The sequence below is a fragment of the Suillus fuscotomentosus genome (assembly GCF_016647785.1).
Source record: "Suillus fuscotomentosus strain FC203 chromosome Unknown F5891scaffold_140, whole genome shotgun sequence".
Taxonomy (NCBI): Eukaryota; Fungi; Basidiomycota; class Agaricomycetes; order Boletales; family Suillaceae; genus Suillus; species Suillus fuscotomentosus.
In genome coordinates, this window is record NW_024539652.1 from 42,698 (window position 1) to 62,785 (window position 20,088).

A 20,088-nucleotide genomic window follows, 5' to 3' on the forward strand; every position below is an offset into this window, starting at 1 on the left:
CTTGGCTTCTCATAGGGTAACACAAGCTTCGCACCTGTTACGAACTAGGATAGTTCTTTAGCAACAAAGGCTCGACAGAGCGTTCACGTTGTTGAGATCTTTGTATAGCCCTTCAAATAAGAAGAGGTTCGTAGACTTTAGTCAAAGGAGTGCTTTGACAAAGAGATCGGTTCTGACGTCTTAAGATTGGTAGTCTTAAGAGAAGGAAGTTTTCAGGGTAAAACCTAGTAAGATTGAAGTGACGTTTCTAAGTGAAGTACACGTGCTTAAATAAGAAACTATATGCGCACGGACCAAGGCTACGGTGAGATAATAGTACAGAGGTTAAATGCGGAAGTAAGACCAAGAAAGGAAAGCTGAACTGCTAAGAACGTAAGGCATAATGGCAGATACGTGAGAAGTACAGATACGTGAGAAGGAAAGGAAATAGAGCGATTGTAACATTACCCCCTTACTAGGGTTGAAGCCACCGGATTCAATCATCCTGGTTAGCGTAATAGATAGGGTCGTCCGAGTAATCGAGAGCATCTGGACCGTCGTCTGGTCCGGCTTTCATGCGTTCTAACTCATAGAGCGCTTCTTCTTCCCTACATTGGGCGGCATATGCGTCATCTAGATCATTCTCCCAGAGTGCGAGGGTTTGATAGAATCCATCGTCCTTCCAGGTTAAAGAGGTGGGGGACTCCCCAGTGTAATGCGGGCAGTAGAGCGAAAGATGGCCTGGAGATAATTCTCGACAGACGCGGCAGTAGTATTCGGGGCAATGAACTTGCCTATGCCCGAGCGTTTTGCAGTATCTGCAAACGCGATTCTCATCGGGGTTAGAAGAGGTTGCTCGTAAGGGTGATGGGCCTGGTTTAGGGCTAAGTGCTTCATCGGCGCTGGTGGCACGTCTCTTCCCCTTATCAGTACGGGAACGCTGGCCTCGTACTCTCTTTCTGGATGGGGCGGTTCGTCGTACAGGATGGTGGTTGGCAACATCTTGTCGCTCTGCCTCCGCGATTAGCTCAGCGGAAGTGGCAGGTTGGGTTCTTCCCAACGCTTGTATTGGTACGATTCCATCCGTAAAGGTATGCGAAGATAATGAGTTCGGGATGACGAGCGGGGGATGAATATGGAGCGTAGCCAGTGCGTCGGCTAGATCTTGCACCTCGTAGTGTGAGAGGCACTGATGATTTGGGTCAGCAGCGATTTCTTCGCGGGTGGCGGAAAATGCAGTATAAAGATGAGGAGGATGTTCGATGGTTTCTACGGCGGGAGCGGGGACGGGAATTGCTTGGGGATTTTCCTCTCTTAGGGATGCCATTATGGCTTCCGTTGTCTGCGCAAGATTGTTGACCGCAGCCAATAGCTCATTAGGAACGTTAGCGGGAAGAGTAGGTACGGCGTCTTGATAAGAGGGAGGAGGGACTCCATCTGTGGTTGCGGGGTTCGTAGGAGAAGGCGGGCGAGCAACTCCCGCGGTTTGTTCTGCGACAATGTGGATGACTGTTCTAATATCATCCTTAACTTCCTCAGGAATAAGACGCAAAGCAAAGTTGCGTATGCGCCTCTGCATATGCATGAGACTGTGGCGAACTGTGTTGTCTTCGACGAGGCGGCAGACTCGCTCGATGATTTCAGTGGCTCGGATGATGTTGATGAGGAGGTTAATGGAATGGGCATTTCTTCCGAAGAGGACTCTGGTGAGTTCGATAGCATGTTGGGGGCAGAGGAGTGCTGCCTCGATGAGGGTGAGGTCTTCAGCTTGGGTGATGAAGGTCTCGTATCGTTCGTCATTGGAATCGAGAGGGGCAGTATCGAAGGTGGAGTGGTATGGGAGCGTGTAGGTGGATGTGGGGAAGGGCATTCTGTTTGTAGGTTTTGTATTTGGGTGAGAACGATGTCGTCGAGGTACTGGGTAACCTCAAAGCGTGTTTCTGGCTTTATAGGCTCTAAGGGTCTCTTCGGCATTTTCCAGATTCTTTTCGGGGATCCACTCGTTGCTAGCCGAAGAATACCCTTTCCATGATACCAGATATCGACGGCGATTTCCGTTTCCTTTATGTGCGAGGATTGCTTCTATTTCATATTCTTCTTCTTCTTCGAGAATATCAGGTGGTGGTTCCAGGAAGTTCGGGCCGTGTACGTTATTTTCGCGATAGGAGGATAGTTGCGAAGCATGGAACGTGGGGTGGATCTTCCATTGCGGTGGTAACTGGAGCGTGAACGTGATAGCGGATAGTACAGCCGTGATAGTGAACGGACCGTATCTTTTGGGTGCCAGTTTCCGGGAAGGGAGCTTTAGTCTCAGATTGGCGGCGGACAGCCATACCTTATCTCCGACTTTCCATGGTTCATACTTCTGTCCGAAGGATCTTTCCGCCATTCGTTGCATAGCAATGTTATGACAGGAGATGGCTTCTTCTCTTATCTTTTGAAGAATTCTGACTCGTTCCTCAGCAGCGGGGACGTCCGATTCCGGGAGTAAGTGTGGGAGAGCTTTCGGCTCGTATCCCATCATGATATAGAAGGGAGATGCATCTTTTGCGGAGTGTCTTCTATGGTTGTGAACAAATTCTGCCATAGGGAGATGTTCTACCCATTCAGAAGGATTGTTCTGGCAATACATTCGAAGATACGTTTCGAGTTCTTGGTTTAATCGTTCGGTCTGTCCGTCGGTTTGTGGGTGGTAGGCAGTGGAGGGGGCTAAAGAATAATCTAGGAGTCGTGCAAGTTCGATCGAGAATCTGGATAAGAACTGTGGTCCACGATCGGAGATTACTTTGTCATGGAGACCAAATCTTTTGAAGACGTGTTTTAAAAATAGCTTCGCCACTCCTTCCGAGGTAATTGTTTTATGGCAAGGAGTCATGATCACCCCCTTACTAAGTCCGTGGTCTACCACGACCATGACACTATCGAAACCAGATGAAATGGGGAGATCGGTAATGAGATCGACAGAGATCTGGGAAAAGGGGCGAGTAGCCGTAGTACTGATAGGGTGTAGGGGTGGGGTTACAGGGTGAGTGTCCACCTTCATCTGTTGGCATGTAGCGCAGCCATCTACGTAATTGCGGATATAAGTGCCCATACTGGGCCACCAAGCTTCTCGTTTGACGAGTTCTTCGGTTTTAAAGCGTCCAGGATGTCCTGCAGAAGGGTGATCATGATGCTTCCGGAGTAACTGCGGTCGATGTGCGGGAGGGATATAAGCTCTATCTTTGTAAAACAGAATATTATCGGCGATTCGCCAATCGCTAAGCGATGATTTCATAGGGGGCAGACATAGGCCATTAAGGGCATCCTGCGCGGCAGAGAAGAGGGGGTCGTCAAGGGGTGCGGTGGAAGCAATAGCTGCTCGTAATTCTTCATCGATTAGGCGGATAAACATGGAATCAGGGAGGAGGACGGCGTCCGCATTATCTCCCGACCCGTCGCCATGGTCCGGTCGGCGAGAAAGGGCATCTGGAACTGCTAATTTTGTACCGGGAACGTGATGTAACCTTAAGTCGAAAGAAGTGAGGAGTAGTTGCCATCTGGCCTGTCTTCTGGATAGGCGCTCTGCTTTTGCGAAATAGAGGAGGTTCATATGATCAGTGAATACAATAACCGGTTGTGGATGTCCTTCGAGGTAATGTCGCCAATGAGTGAGAGCGCGAATAATAGCCAACAGCTCGCGATCATGAATGGGGTAGTTTCTTTCGGCAGGACTGAATGACTGCGATAGGTATGCACATGGGTGATAGACGCCATTAGTGTCAGTCTGCAGCAATACTCCTCCTGATGCGACAAGAGAAGCATCCGTAGCGATGGCGAATTGATGGTGGGGATCAGGGTTCTGAAGAACAGGGTGTGAAGTGAAGCATTCTTTTAGCTTCTCGAACGTTTGCTGGCACAGGGGCGTCCAAGAGAATGAGACATCCTTCTTCGTTAGGTCGATAAGGGGTCGAGCTATATCCGAGTAGTGGGAAACGAAGGTTCGGTAGAAGTTGCAAAAGCCCAAGAAGGATCGAACGTCTTTTACTGTTTCAGGGGTGGGCCAGTCTTTGATGCCTGCCGTTTTTCCTTTATCCATTTCTACGCTTCCTGGCTTGATAATCATTCCAAGGTATTCCACTTCTTCTGCATCGAATGTGCATTTCTCCGGTTTAACAAATAATTTTTCTTTTCGAAGTTTGTCTAGAATGATGCGGGTTCGTTGCTGATGTTCTTTGGTTGTTTCGGAGAAGATGAGCATATCGTCCATGTAGATGACGAGCCATCCTTCGTTGAGTTCAGTTCTGAACGTATCGTTCATATACGCTTGGAAGGTAGCAGGGGAATTGCATAATCCGAAGAACATGACCGTGGGTTCAAACAGTCCTTCTTCCGTGATGAACGCGGCTTTCCACCTGTCATCCGGATGAATCCGAATGTTATTGTATCCGGATCGAATATCAATTTTTGTGAATATCTTCGCGCCATGTAACCGTTCAACCAAAGATGACGGGAGTGGCAGGGGGTACGCGTTCTTGATAGTCTGGTCATTCAAGAAGCGGTAATCCTGGCATGGTCTAAGTTCTCCGCTTTTCTTTCCTACAAAAAAGAATCCGCTTGCTTGAGGGGATTTAGATTTCGTGATGAATCCCTTGGCAAGGTTTTCTTCAATAAATCTTTTTACTGCGCTTCGTTCGTTGTAGGAAAGGGGGTAAATTTTGGACGTTTTGGGAGTAAATCCGGGCTTCGTTTCGATACGATGATCGATACCGGGCCTCGTGGGAGGTAGTTCGTTCAGGCCGTTTTTTGCGAATACGTCAGAGAAGTCATGGAGATACTTCGGTACCAATTCTTCAAAAGATTTTTTCTTCTTTTCTTTTTCTTCGGAGGCGAACTCCTGTGCTTTGTTACTAAACTTGGAAGATTCTTCGACTTGTCGAAGATATTCTCCTTCGTCCGTAAGTTCGGTTAGGGATGATGGTGACGTACTCCAAGCGTCTTCTTTTGTATTGAACTTCTTAGTGAAGAAGGTCTTTTGTGGTCGGGAGGTTTGCTTGACATATTTTTCGATTTCGACAGATTTTCTTGTTGCTGGAAGGGATACCGTTTGTTTGGTCCAGTCTATAGCAGGGTTCATGGCTCGAAGCCAGGGGATCCCTAATAGGATCTGGTCCTTGTCGCCTAACTTGGTAATGTTGAATTTTCCTATCATCATCCTTTGGTCGATTTGAACGATTAGCGTGCAGTACCGTTCTACTGGTCCGCTGCTAAAGTAGCTTCCATCGGCGGTTTTAATGTAAAAAGGGGTTTCGAGTTTCTTGGTTCCAATGTTATGTTTTTTCACGAAGTCCTCGGAGATATAGGTCCCTGATGCTCCGGAGTCAATTACTGCGGTGGTTTCGACATTTTTCTGACGCGTTCGGGATACGAGGGTTATGGGGACACGAAGTTCTTTCTTTTCACCAACTGTTCGTATTAGGCGTACAGGTTTTGCTGGAGATGCTATCGTCGATATAGGTCTCCTGTTTAAAAATCCTCATCAATTCTTCTAGCTTCTTCCTCTTCCTCTACCTTCCTGACTGCTGGGTAGGGGGCTTTCTTCTTCTGCGGACATTCCCGTGCCCGATGTCCGATCTGGTGACAGTTGAAACATTTTCCTGTCCTCATGTATTCTTGCTTGGCTTCGTCGGTGATCCGATCAATAACCATGGCGTCCCTATCTCTGGCTGGGATGTATCTTTGATCTCCGCGGCCGTTCTTCTTCTGGATTTGTCGGGAAGGAAACCTGCTTCTCCGAGCTAGCAATCTTGCGTAGCAATTATCCAGATCGACTACCGCAGCGATGTAGTCATCGAGGTTCTTGGGTACCCCTCCTGCGTTGAACATCTTGGTTAGAAGTCCTCCGTTGAGGCCGTTTTCGAAATGATAGATCATCATATGTTCTTCTTTGATCTTTGCCTGGGCGAGTAACCTCTTGAAGTCTGCAATGTACGTCTGCAGGCCTTCTGGGCCTTGTTTTAATTCCAAGAGTCGTGCCAATGCGGTTCCGGATGGGTCAATCGGTCCGAAGGCTTTGTCAAAGCTTTCGTTGAACTCTTTCAAAGTTCCATAGCCCTTCTTTTGTCCAGTTGAGTCGATGAATTGGGCCTCTGCGAGGAATTCTTCTTTCCATGACCTAGCATTTCCTTCATTCATGAACGAGGAGATGAAGATTACTTTCTGAGTGTCGGTTTTATAGATTTCCGAGTTGATATCGATGTAAGCATTGCATGAGAGCATGAATGACTTGGACTTGTCTCTGTCGCCATCAAATGTAGGAGGATGGTTGATCTTGAATTCTGTTGTTTTGGATGAGGCCGACATATTCAATGGTGGTACAGAAGTACCAAGGTTCAGGGCTTGGAAGGTGGGGGTGAGTGAAGTCAGATTGTCGCCTTTTCTTCGCCTGCACTAGCTGTCTTGCTCAGTCAGGATCTTTCTGTTCTGGTTTCGAGGTTTCTTTGACACGTATGGATATAGGTGTCCTTCTAGACTTCAATCTTTTGTTACGAACTAGGATAGTTCTTTAGCAACAAAGGCTCGACAGAGCGTTCACGTTGTTGAGATCTTTGTATAGCCCTTCAAATAAGAAGAGGTTCGTAGACTTTAGTCAAAGGAGTGCTTTGACAAAGAGATCGGTTCTGACGTCTTAAGATTGGTAGTCTTAAGAGAAGGAAGTTTTCAGGGTAAAACCTAGTAAGATTGAAGTGACGTTTCTAAGTGAAGTACACGTGCTTAAATAAGAAACTATATGCGCACGGACCAAGGCTACGGTGAGATAATAGTACAGAGGTTAAATGCGGAAGTAAGACCAAGAAAGGAAAGCTGAACTGCTAAGAACGTAAGGCATAATGGCAGATACGTGAGAAGTACAGATACGTGAGAAGGAAAGGAAATAGAGCGATTGTAACAGCACCCCGGATTCCAAATTTTGCAAGACAACCTGTGCACCATCAAAGGCCATGTCAGGAGATCACCTGCTGCTCCAGGAACTTGGTAACTTTGATTTTATTACCTCCTCTGATTTGGTTGATGTACAACTACCTCAGCTCCATCATGTTTACAATTATGATACACATGGGCCCACCCATCTATATTTTATACCACCCTTGGCCCACCCGTCTAATACAACATCCCATACAACACCCTCGGCCCACCGGTCTAATTAATATGTGTCTGGGCCCACCCGTATAATACAATATTGTATAATACCCTCGGCCCACCCGTCTAATTTAATATGTGTCTGGGCCCACCCGTGAATGTGATAACAAGTACCTACCCATCTATCTCATACACATCTACCTTAATACACCCATCTGCATAATATCCAACTACCTCGGCCCACCCGTCTACCTAATATTCATGTACATCGGCCCACTCATCTACTCTATATATCCCCTGCATGGGCCCACCCGCCTCCATCGGGAATAATTTGCCTCCCGGCCCATCCGTCATAGTCGAGGATATTTTTATCATGGGCCCATGGTCCGCTGGCCCGTATCATACGGGATATTATGCACATCTGTTCCCTCGTATTATACGGAAATAGGTCACTGTAATATGTACTGGATGGCCCAGGGGAAGGTTTTCGGGAGTTAGATAGCAAATCACCGGTGTTCATCATGTGGTGGTGGTCGGTCATATGGAGGAATCGTTCAAGTGGATCCTCATCATCTGCTTGATGCACTATTAGCTCGCGACTACTATAACATTGGATGAATACATACCGTTCAAACTTGTTCCCGATCTGAATCCATCGTATTGATTGTCATAGTCATTTTCGAATGACTCGCTGGTAATGTCTTGAAGTTCACCAGAAATGCCTGAACGCGGATTATGGTCAGGCATCTGCATACTTTGCTGAGAGCAAGTAGGTAAGGAGAAATGAGATGGGGAAGGAGTGGCCACTGGTTAAAGGGTACTTACACCATGCGTCCGGGGGCTGGAATTGAGCGATTTCCTGCATCGTGTGCTAGAAACATGATGTAGAACCTCATTATAATATGTAATAGCGAATAAAAGAAAAATTAAATAGAGCCAAGGTATTGGGCTAGCCATATCTGATACTAACGGCAATAATCCATGATAATGGCGACGCATAAGGTCAATATCAGTGGGGTGAGGCTCAAGAGATGATGGGAACGGAAGCAAAATTTGAATTGACTCACTCAATCCGTTGAATAATCGACCATGAGCATTGCATGTAAGGCGGCCAAAGAGAAGCAGTACATATATGGGATGTTTGAACGTCGACAAATATGGTTATTCAGTACCGAGAATCTTAATAATGCTGCGCACTGACTTCCATGTGCCGATCAGATGTTGTATTCTTTGACAAATGTGTAGTTCCAATGAGCGTAATAGTGTGACAACAACTTGAAAATAAATATGAAAAAACTCTAGTACATTATAACTGCACAGAAGAGAAAATACATATGGTTAAAGTGATACTATCAGACACGCCATAGACACCTCCATATTGATGTCACGATGATGGCAAATGGGGATTGATGAAAATGTGATCTGAGTTCACCGCTGCTTTATATGGTTGATCAGCATGGTAATACTTCAAACGAGAATTTCACATACTGATGGAAGAGCAATTATCAGGTAGTCGACTGTTCAGAGCCTTCACATGAAGCCTCGGAGTCAAGGTCCGAATCATCCACATGGCAAGATTCATCAGATGAGTCAGAAGGTTCCTCATTGCTGAGGCAGGAGAATGTGATGGGGTACATGGGGAATACTTCGGGAGATTTCAAAAACGCCTTCCTGACACATACACTCAGGAGCTTCGCAACCTGATCAGTTTGTGTACTGATGATATGAAGGGCCTCGGATTCGTCCTGGTAGACAGCTTGGAGATAATTCCTATCATCACCCAGTTCTGCCTGGCCACGCTGCGAAAAGATCTTCCTGAAGCACTGCAATTCCCACTCTGCCAACTTGAATCGTTCTTCGTTTTCAGCATGGATACCATCAAGAAATATTGAGTGATGCTCAGCCTCTTCGATTTCCCACGTTGTCAACAACATGCGTTGGCGCGCAACCTCGCGCGTTGCAAGCTTGGCCTTGTATCCTCTGTACAAGGTCGAAGTTGTCATTTGGGAGAGGCCACTCTCTCACTGTTCTTCAAACTTTAAGACTACATTAGCATGATTATTAACATCGGGAAGTCAATTCAATATACCTTCTTAGTTGCTTCCAATGGAAATTCGGATTGGAATTTGAGATTCATCACCCGGGCTGCATAACGAAGTTCCAATGGAGCTGGGTTGGTGGGGTATGGGAGAGACGTCCTTGATGGTTTCTTGCATGCGAAGTGCTGTTGAGGAGATAGAGACCGTGACCTTTTGCCATGCCTAGAGAATAGGCTCTCCTTTACATCAGCAGGCTTGGATGTTCCATCCCGTTCAATGTGCAGAGAACTATTCATCATGTTTGGAGAGAGGCCAGATTGTAGGCTTGAATTACAAAGAGTCGTGTCAGACTGGCCCAAGGAGTCGGGAGAAGATGGAATTGTGGGACTGCTCATTTCTACAGGTGACAAAGGCAAATGAGGGCTGCAAGATTGAACAGGAGACGGAGGTGAGTTGGCCATCCTATAGTAAGGGAATCTCGGAACTTAGGTGGTGATACAGGTGATATATATTAATGGATACCTAGCGCAGAGCCTGAAAAAGGAAGCTTACAGGGTGTACTACTACAGTAGTATCTATCAGCAGAGCGCAGTGATAGCATTATACAGCATGGTCAGTTGCCCTGGATGTCATGAATCCTTTTCTGCAACAGGTTATAGTCAGCATCTAGCCAAGACTAGACAAACACCATGCAGAGCCTTCCTTGCTACTTTTCGTGCAAATTCTAACTCCCAGGGCCTGGGGAGTCCGAAGAATCCGACACTCCAAGCTGGCACACATTCCCTGTCACCGCCTCCAGGGTCCTTGGAAGAACAAGATCATCCAATCTTATTTGAGGGAGATTTTTTTGGTACTTATGAGGAAGCTGATCTAGAATGGCCAGATGACCATTCTGGTGACGAAGAAGAGGACCTTTACAACAATGAATGGGAACCTCCTGCACAGGACAATAATGATGAACCGGAACCTCCAGTACCTGATGATGACATACTGGAAAATGAAGGTGCTGAAGCCTTGGAGAACCGAGAAGCTCGTCGGGAGATTGAGCAATGTACCATGGAGCAAGATCATATTGTTATTGTGCCCTATCCAGATGCCCATGCAGGCGTACCAATAACTGGACAGCCTGCTCATGATTCAAATACCACATATGGTATAGATGCTGGCAACTCCAACAATATTTACGCTCCCTTCACCTCTCAGATAGACTGGGACGTTGCTAAGTGGGCAAAGTTACGCAGTCCTAGTTCAATGGCATTTACTGACCTTCTTGCAATTGATGGGGTAGGTGCCAGTGAAGGTTACATCCTTGATTGTTCTGATATCCATATGTAGGTCAGTGAACGGCTCAACCTTTCATTCAAGAATTCAAAAGAGCTTAATAAGATAATCGACAAGGACCTTCCTGGACGACCAAAGTTCAAGCGTGAACAAATCATTGTCGCTGGCGAAGCATTTGACATTTTCTACCGAGATATTGTCGAATGCATCAGATCTTTATATAGTGACCCTGACTTCGCCGATTTTCTCATATTCAAACCGGAGCGTCATTACGCTGATGAGGATAAGACAATACAATTATTTCATGATATGCACACTGGTCAGTGGTGGTGGGACACACAGGTAAGCATGGTATCATAAATTCGATGCTTGGCCTACATTATTGACTTTGTAATTCAAGAAAGCGCTTGATCGACGATGTCCGGGTGCCACAATCATCCCTGTCATCATATCGAGTGACAAAACCCAGGTTACCATGTTCCGCAACAAAACTGCCTATCCCGTCTACCTTACAATCGGTAACATTCCAAAGGAAATACGACGAAAGCCATCCCGTCGCGCTCACATTCTCCTAGCGTATTTGCCTACTACCCGCCTTGAGCATATCGCAAATAAAGCCTCAAGACGTCGAGCTGTTGCAAACCTCTACCATGCCTGTATGAGTCGCATACTGGCTCCCCTAAAGACTGCTGGAGTTGATGGGCTTGTGATGAGTAGTGGCGATGGTGCACGACGTCGTTGTCACCCATTGTTCGCGTGCTTCGTTGGTGACTATCCTGAGCAGTTACTTGCTGCTGGAGTGAAGTCGATGGAGTGCCCAAAGTGCGATGTTCCCACAGACGAACTCGAAAGTAATACAGCGCAATGCGATATACGCGATCTTCATGCTGTGTTGGATGCTCTCGCTCTGATCGATGAAGGTGACCTGGCCTTCGTACAAGCATGTCGTGCTGCTGGAATCAAACCAGTTGTCCATCCATTCTGGGAGGACCTGCCCTATACAAACATTTTTCAGGCAATCACGCCTGACGTGCTGCACCAACTATATCAGGGTCTCGTCAAGCATTTGCTTGGATGGTTAGCACAAGCGTGTGGAGCTGCAGAGATCGATGCACGATGCCGTCGGTTACCTCCCAACCATCATATCCGACTATTCATGAAGGGTATTACCAGTCTCAGTCGCCTCAGTGGTACTGAACACAGCCAAATATGTCGCTTCCTCCTTGGCATCATTATTGACATCCGGCTTCCCGGAAATCTTGCTTCATCTCACCTTCTAAAGGCTGTACACGGTCTCCTCGACTTCCTCTACCTTGCGCAATATCCATGTCATAGCTCTGAAACATTACTTTTACTAGATGAAGCTCACGCACTCTTTCACGACAACAAGGAGATATTCGTTGACCTTGGAATCCGAAACAACTTCAACCTTCCAAAACTCCATGCAATACGTCATTATACGTCTATGATTCGGACGTTTGGGACAACGGATAACTACAACACCGAGTACACTGAAAGGCTGCATATAGATCTCGCCAAGGATGCCTATCGTGCTACCAATCACAAGCACAAATTCACGCAGATGACACGATGGCTAGAACGAAAGGAGAAGATCATCTGTCACGAGCAGTACATAAAATGGCGCCTTGATAGAGATCGTGCTCCTTATCAACCGCGTCCACCCGACCTATGCCTTGACTGCACCCTAAAAATGACAAAGCATCCAAGCGCCAAAGCTGTCTCAGTTCCAACATTGATATCTGACTATGGTGCAACTTACTTCTGAGAAGCACTTGCTCGGTACATTGCAGAACAACAGAATCCAAATGAGGTTTTCACTCGTCAGCGGCTGGAGAACATCGCTGCAGGTATCCATTTACCATTCCACTCCATCCCCGTATATCACAAGATAAAGTGGTTATCGACTGACGCTCGAGGGCATGGCGATCCACTTGTGACGGTGGATAGCATACACGCTAAACCCCAACGCGCTGCTCTCCAAACAGATGACATCAGGAAAAAGGGAAAAAGTCTTAGCCATCTTAGCTCACTTACAGAGACTTAATTCGACGTTAAGTTCACCAAGTTGTCAAAGCAAACCATTCTGGCTTAATTTCTGCTTGGAGGATTGTTCACAAAGGAAACACAATAATAGCAAGCAATGAATGGCCAAAATTCAGCACAGAGGCTACAGAAAAGTGTGTTCAAGTAAGAAGGTTATTTGTAAGTAATCAACACCATGCTGCGATGTAACTAAGTTGATAGGCGCTATGCAAAGTACTTCCTAAGCCGACATAAGTTGGTATCAAGTCACCAGGCAATCGCAAATGCCTGATGGTCAATGTATTTATTTACATAGTAAGTGCGGAAAGCATCAAGGGTCTGTGTGTAAGAGAGATAAGTAGGTACAAATTCATGCCCAAATACAGGCATAAGGTGTGCCGCACGAAAGATGCAGTCAAGGTGAATGACAGAGGCAAATCGTGTCCCATCCTCACAGGTTTCAGGCTCTACTACCCACATTCCTGTGTTCTCATCTCATGAGTCGTGCACATGTTTGAACCAATGCACAAATGCACAAGGGTAATGTACACCATTGTGTTTAAATGAAAAGAAAAGCCTTACTTGAGCGATATCGAAGCCACGCATGCCCTCGACAGTGGGATCAGAACTAACAAAAACACAGTCATATCGACCAGGGCCATTCCTCCAGGTATCCACGGCACAAATTCGCTCGTAGCGCATACCACCGATGCCTGAGACATCACTTGGAGCAAAGAAGGTGGCAATGGCAGATGTATACAGAGTCATTTTTTCATATAGCTCGGGAAGGGCACCGGACGAGCCAGCGCCAGACTCGGAGGCTTCTGAGTTCAAGTTGGAGTCAGAATGATGGAGCTGGTCACGTAAAAACCGCTGAATATGAGTGGTGAGTTCCAGTTCACCAATTTCGTCTGCGAGGAGGTCTGCATAGATCCGTTTTGCTACATTAAAATTTGTTGTAAGTAAAAGCACGCCAGGTGAATGTACTACTCCACTCACCAGATTTCTTCGCCAAGTCCACATGAGCTAGTATCACCGTCGGTCCAGCAACAGTGTCGCCCTCGAGTTCAGCATCTTGGTCTGCATCAGCCTCCAAGTTGGCATTCACATGATTGTTGTGTCCGAGATGGGGAATGTCAATAGGCTCGTCCTCGAGTCGGACTTGAACGGCTTCTGCATTGTGCACTGGAGCGTTTAGCCCTGTGGATTATGAGTGTGTGATTTGTGTTAGTAATATTAGTGGCCAAATGCTAGTAGACGTACCGAGTTTGTCAAGGATATATGATAGACATGTTCCTCTTAGCATCCCACGGCTAGCAAAGTCGATATGAGACGCCGCTAACTTATCTAGACGTTGATTTGTCAGTAACATCTGATTGAGGGCTTCAAACCGACTGGACCGTCGCCACGGCTCCTTGACAGCTTTGATATGTTTAGATTCTGTGATGGAAGAACAGAGTCTGTTTGGTGTGCCAAATGATTGGATCAATTTGTGGTAGTGGATAAGCGAGTGTTGTCGAGGGAGGTTGAATCCATTAGGGCGAACACCAGATGTTTTGAACATTTCACGGTACCTGTGGAAACGCTCAAGTGCATCATCCAACACATTGAGGCTGTTGGAATCAATGATATTGCGCCGCGCAATGTATACAAAATCAATCAAGGCTTGCAAAGTCAGCACCATCTCCGGAGGTACATGGCCTTCAATCACAGGTATATACACCTATGGTAGTAAGAATACACGTTAGTCAACACTACTCGTGATGATAGAACACCTGTTCATTGACATACCTTCATAAGTGCTTTGGAGTCATCTCCCGTCCATTGTTTGAAGCCCCTTCCCTCCGGGAATCATCGAAGGCCCGCAAATGAGGGAGCAAGAGCAATGCTAGTTGTAGAGTGCATCAATACCAGTCATTGTAACCCAGCATGTTCAAAAATTGGACTTACCGGCGATCAATATCATCTAATATTTTATTCGCCTCATTTTCCGAGTACCGAGCCTTAATATAAACGCACCCTTTATCAGCTGATGTAAAATGTCAGGGGAAAGGAGTTCGTGAATGTCAGCTCGCGGGAAATAGTTGGTGAATGGCTGTAGAACACGTATATTTAAGTTGTCAGCTTAAAAAATGACTACGATAATGAAGGTACAAACCACAATGTCTCCTACAAGTCCATATTCATCCCATAGCACACCTAACTCAAATTCCTCCACCAAGACTTCGGTATGGTCGCAGGAACGCCGACCATAGGTACCATTGTCAAGACCATCTGCCGGAGCAGTACATCTGGATGGATGTGTAGTAAGTAGACAGTACTAGCATAACGTGAAGGACAAAAAAATACATACTTTGGGCACCAGTTTTGAACGATGCAAGCGAGCAATGCTTGCTCGGGATAATCGGCGATATATGGTCCAAGACCATACACTGCACGTCGAAAATGACCATCGGGGGAGCGTACAACCTCGGGTGTTGTCATACCTGGTTTAAGGGATTCCAGCATCTTCGCCAGCGATGAGTGGAGAAGCTGACGGCGGAATTTTCGAAAGTGTGCATCTTTGGCGGACTCCTTGTCAGCTAGATATATGCATCTAATTAGCACCAGCAACAGACAACATCAGATTGAAACGTACTTGTTGGGATGGCTAGGAAGCCCAGCAATACAACACCGTTGCGGTGTGCATGTCGCACATTGTTGCAGATGTTGCAGATTGACATATAAACTGGCCAGTATTGATTGTGTCCGGTAGCGACGGAGACCGTAGTCTTGTCACTGCCAAGGATTATTGGAACAAACATAGATCCAATTGTATTGGGATCCTTGGCAATCAAATCCTGTGAATTGTGAGAGATGAGAAAATTGGAAAAAAGGATAAAAAATGGCTTACAGCCTGCTTCCAACACCAATCACCGGACATAAAGTCCTGAAAGCGATGTGCTCCATTGCTGGTATCATACTCCTGTAGCGGAGCATAGTCGAATTCACCTTCGAAGTCTGGGTTGGAGAGAATGTTGTGCACGAGGATCCGAGGATCTCAGAACCATACATCATACTCCGATGTCATCCATGTCGGAACGTCACCTTCAGGTAGAGCACCGTTATATTCTGAGGTAAAACTCTGCCAGGCGATGTCACCTAGAGGCGTCGAATCAATGACATTGTACATCTCAATGTGGTTTGCGAAGGGGGGTGTTTCACCATGAGCCGCTAATGAGGCGGCCCACAGATTGAATATAAAGTCGATATCGCCCCCCGACATCTGGTTGCGACGGTAGAGGAAGTCTGCGACTTCGAAATCAACTCGATTAGCATATGGTGTCCAGTTGTCTGGTCCAAGATTTGATGGACGTGGAGGTGGCGGAGTATTTGGTGGTATGTCATCTCCATGTTCGTCGCAAATTTTCCCTTCATGGAGATGAGTATATGAGCACAAGTTTGGATGAGCGTCAAGTGAAATTAACACACACCATTGAATTAGGATGATATGTTCTGGTAATGCCAGGAACTTGAAGAGGAACACTACCATCTCGACTCGCCTGGCCAATGGGACCAGTGCCACTTGAAGGACGTTGATATGAGCTGTTCATATCTGCCTCATTGGCAGCATCATCGTAAAAGCCATACCCACATCCATCTGACTCTGGCAAGTCAAACTCCATTTGATCGTCGCAACTCCCAGGTACTTCAAGTTGTTCGTCACCTGCGCTAGTCTGAGTTGGGCTGCGTGAATGCATGCATGCTGAGCTTGTTGCAGCATGTCCAGTGCCAGGTCGGGATGACTGGGAATGCTGTGAACTCGAGGAGGAATGGTGGGATGGTGGGACTTCGGGTTCTTCAGATGGATGGTGGGATTGCATATGAGTGGTGCACCCTGACCTGTTGTAAAAACGGCGGATACAGCCCGTCACTAGGCATGGCAGCGTGGGTTGAGGGCGGCCAAGATTGTGCATATTGTGCACTCGAATGGGGCCTATGAGTCTGGCTTTGGAGGTGTAACTTTGAATTGACTTTATACAAGGCCTGGTAAATGTGCAGGAGAACATCATGCATGCGAGTACGTACAAGTAGCCAATGGTAACATGATCTGCCCAGGGTTGATGCAAGGTGCGCCCATGAATAACTTCCAGCCACCACCGAGAGCATGACGGAATGCATTTGACATGTGAAGCGATACATCCAGGGCCAATGCAAGGCACACCCATGAATAACTTCCAGCCACACAACATGATGCGCTCAGGGTTGATGCAAGGTGCGCCCATGAATAACTTCCAGCCACCACCGAGAGCATGACGGAATGTGTTTGAGATGTGAAGTGATACATCCAAAATAATGCAAGGCGCACCCATGAATAACTTCCAGCCACACAACACGATGCACTCAGGGTTGATGCAAGGTGCGCCCATGAATAACTTCCAGCCACCACCGAGAGCATGACGGAATGTGTTTGAGATGTGAGGTGATACATCCAGGGCCAATGCAAGGCACACCCATGAATAACTTCCAGCCACACAACACGATGCATTCAGGGTTGATGCAAGGTGCGCCCATGAATAACTTCCAGCCACCACCGAGAGCATGACGGAATGTGTTTGAGATGTGAAGCGATACATTCAAAATAATGCAAGGCGCACCCATGAATAACTTCCAGCCACACAACACGATGCATTCAGGGTTGATGCAAGGTGCGCCCATGAATAACTTCCAGCCACCACCGAGAGCATGATGGAATGCATTTGACATGCGGCGAAGACGATCGCCTATCTTGATGAGAGGAAGACCGAGAGCATGACGGAATGCATTTGACATGCGAAGTTGCATTCAGCGACACGCCACAGAAGTGAGACTTGCCCCCCCCCCCCCCCCCCCCTCAAGTCTAAACACAGCAGTCAGCACACCGCAGTTTACTAGGAGCTAGAGGAAACATTACTAGTAGTAATATTAGTATGTTGGTCACCAATGAAGATTTCAATTGTTGGTACCAATGTTGATAGTCGGTGATTGTTGTCTCCTTCAAGCCCTGGCAAGTTCGGAAAGAATTTGATATGGATAAGTAGAAATATATGGTCGAAGGCTTGGAGATATGAAGGAACGGAGCTTGGGCGCTCACTGGCCCGAAGAGTGCTGTTGAGGCGTGGCAAATTAGCAAGTCAAATTACATTGAAGTCCCGATTCGAACATCTTACTTGTGAACGCGTCTTCTTGATAAAGTCTTTGTGCCCTCCGAGCTCACCCCCTTCTACTCACTGCTATGTCTACCCGACGTGTCACTCGTGCAAAAAATGCAACTCAACATCCGGGTATCCCAGACATAACCCCGAAGAAGAAACACCGTACTGCAGAAGAAGTAGCTGCTGAGCGTCAGTCTAAGTTAGATGCTAAAGAAGAGAAAGAACGCACCAAGAGAGCTGGCATCAAACACGTTGCTAGATATGAGAAGAAGCAGGCGGACCAGGATGTGGTGACCGATGCTACACCGCGGGCTGTGCAGCCAAAGCCAAAGCCAAAGCCAGTCCCAAGCAAGAGGAAGGCTGTTGTGGCACCTCCTGCTGTCAAGGAGGACACGCCTCCTTCAGATGCCGAGATGAGTGATGCACGAGCTGCACCTTCGGTACCAAAGCCAAGGCCAATTCCTCGTAAGCAGAAGGCAATCATACATACTCCCGCTGTGGAGGACAATGGGTTTCTGTCGGATGCTGAGATGCATGATGCGGCTGTTGATAGTAGTACTTTCAACCCCGATCCAACCCAACCTTCAGACACGACGGCCTCAGACTTAGATGCAGATGGGTCTGACAGTGCAATGCCATTGTCACCGCCCAGGAAAAAGACGAAAGTTAGCGGGAAGAAGGCAGGGAAGGTGACGAAGACTTCTGTACGAGATGCTATCAAAGCAGTCCAGCAGACTCATATGTCAGGGAAGAGTAAGGCTGCAGATAGGAAGAAAACTGCACCTTGCAGCACAATCAGCCTCCATGCCGATGACTCGGACGAGTCAGACATCCTTGTTGTCAAAGCAACATTGAAGAAAGCTCCCAGCAAACAGCCAGCAGCCGTTCAGCCGGATGACGATGGTATGGTCATTGATACTAATACAACCGCATCATATTGTAAAGGCTCTCGTCAAGGATTCGCTGTAGGGATTCATTTCTGGTTGGGCTTGTAGAGACTGTTTTTACCTTACCTTATGTTGGCACTTTTGTAGCTTACATAATCAATCAATCTTTTCACCAGTTACCAGTATGAGTCTGAGTGCTCAGCAGTTTTCTATGATATTTCCTCTCCTCTGAGCCTTAAGCCTAGTCCAGAAACCCTTTAGGGTCGAATAGCAGCTAGGTTCTGCAAGACCCAACATATTGTTCAGACTCACCATCTGAATTGTTGTACCTTCATCGCCTGGCAAGCCCCCAGCTCGTCAAGCCGAGCGCACAAAGAAACCTGGCAACAATGATCTCCCAGATGGTGTTGAACAAAAGCTGTGGCGCCGTGTCTTTGTTTCTACTTACATGCAATACATTGCAACTCTGGCTAACCCCTGGGAGGTTCCCCCCAAGTTGGCCTGCCAGAAATTGCAGGTGATCTGGGACGCAATTTTCCCCAACATCTCATACACAGTCACGAGCACGAGCACCGTGTATCTCATAGTAAGTGTGTTCATGTGTGTCAATGGCAATACTAACTTCAACCTGGTACTATAGACTGTCCAGAGTGTTGCTGACTCCTATCGAAGCTTCATTGGCTCAGCAGCCATTGCGATCATCATCGCATACCTTGAGTCCCAGGAGACACTCAAGCACTCGGACGATAATTGTGTCGAATTTGCTACTTACACGCTGGACAAGCTTCGCTTCTTGTACAAGAAGGCAAACGGTGACGATAAATCTGTACATGCTTCTCACTATCTCTATTCATTGTCACTGTGCCACTAGTACTAACATGCAATGCAGAAGTTCCGCGGACTTTATCAAGGTGCCTTCGTGGTGCAAATGTTTGGCGCCCACTTCACTGCTATCAATGGCGCTCGCAAGATACATGGACTAGAGAAGCCGGGAGACAACTTGAATCCTGTTGGGGGTCTAGCGCTGTCATGTGCTGCGGTAATATATTTTTATTTTATTTTCTAATCACACCTCGCTGATCACTCATTGCTACTACTAGGTCGAACGAGCATTGACACTTATTGCTACTCGTACTATAACCATCAAAATGGTTCTCACTGCCAAGGGCAAATCTATACCCTTGCCGAAGACACTCAATCACTCAACCGGCAAAGTCTCCAATCGCCAAACGGGCTTCAATGACGTCACCTGGGGTTCTTCCACACGCTCATATGTGAAGTCGATCATGAGAAGCTTCCGAGACGAGAAGTTCCAAGCTGTCATCACTTCTGCCAAGGAATTTTCCAAGAAAAGCCATCGTTCTGGCAATGATAGAGCCATCGATGATGCTGTGGATGATGAAGATCTCGACGAACGTGCCCAGCTTGTGGACATCTCGGAGTCTGAGTCTGGGTCCGAAGACTCGGATCATACTATTGGCTCTGATGTGGGGTAGTAATCATATTCGTTCTTGTCATCTTCTGCCAGTGGTTTGCTTGCCAGCACTGTGTTCACTTACTGACCTG

General features: G+C 46.9%; 4 protein-coding genes across 4 annotated transcripts; 2 read left to right on the plus strand and 2 right to left on the minus strand.

Annotated features, from left to right (window-relative positions):
* Window positions 1-8,603: 8,603 nt before the first annotated feature.
* On the minus strand, window positions 8,604-9,598 carry F5891DRAFT_1198085 (uncharacterized protein; the record flags this gene model as incomplete). The annotated part of the gene is made up of 3 exons (XM_041368580.1): window positions 8,604-9,078; window positions 9,124-9,134; window positions 9,188-9,598. 3 exons carry the CDS (start codon window positions 9,596-9,598, stop codon window positions 8,604-8,606), a joined length of 897 nt encoding a protein of 298 aa, XP_041217826.1.
* A 148-nt stretch (window positions 9,599-9,746) lies between these two features.
* On the plus strand, window positions 9,747-12,204 carry F5891DRAFT_1198086 (uncharacterized protein; the record flags this gene model as incomplete). Its single annotated transcript, XM_041368581.1, has 3 exons — window positions 9,747-10,421; window positions 10,473-10,760; window positions 10,819-12,204. 3 exons carry the CDS (start codon window positions 9,747-9,749, stop codon window positions 12,202-12,204), a joined length of 2,349 nt encoding a protein of 782 aa, XP_041217827.1.
* A 524-nt stretch (window positions 12,205-12,728) lies between these two features.
* Window positions 12,729-16,417, minus strand: F5891DRAFT_1131665 (uncharacterized protein; the record flags this gene model as incomplete). Its single annotated transcript, XM_041364695.1, has 14 exons — window positions 12,729-12,950; window positions 12,972-13,070; window positions 13,095-13,334; window positions 13,648-13,661; window positions 13,752-14,184; window positions 14,253-14,298; window positions 14,412-14,427; window positions 14,460-14,556; window positions 14,620-14,752; window positions 14,815-15,043; window positions 15,100-15,301; window positions 15,355-15,500; window positions 15,549-15,872; window positions 16,096-16,417. 14 exons carry the CDS (start codon window positions 16,415-16,417, stop codon window positions 12,729-12,731), a joined length of 2,523 nt encoding a protein of 840 aa, XP_041217828.1.
* Window positions 16,418-17,715: 1,298 nt separating this feature from the next.
* Window positions 17,716-20,018, plus strand: F5891DRAFT_987006 (uncharacterized protein; the record flags this gene model as incomplete). Its single annotated transcript, XM_041377848.1, has 5 exons — window positions 17,716-18,538; window positions 18,924-19,108; window positions 19,163-19,348; window positions 19,412-19,561; window positions 19,623-20,018. The coding sequence occupies 5 exons, from the start codon at window positions 17,716-17,718 to the stop codon at window positions 20,016-20,018; spliced, it is 1,740 nt and encodes a 579-aa protein (XP_041217829.1).
* Between the last annotated feature and the right edge of the window lie 70 nt (window positions 20,019-20,088).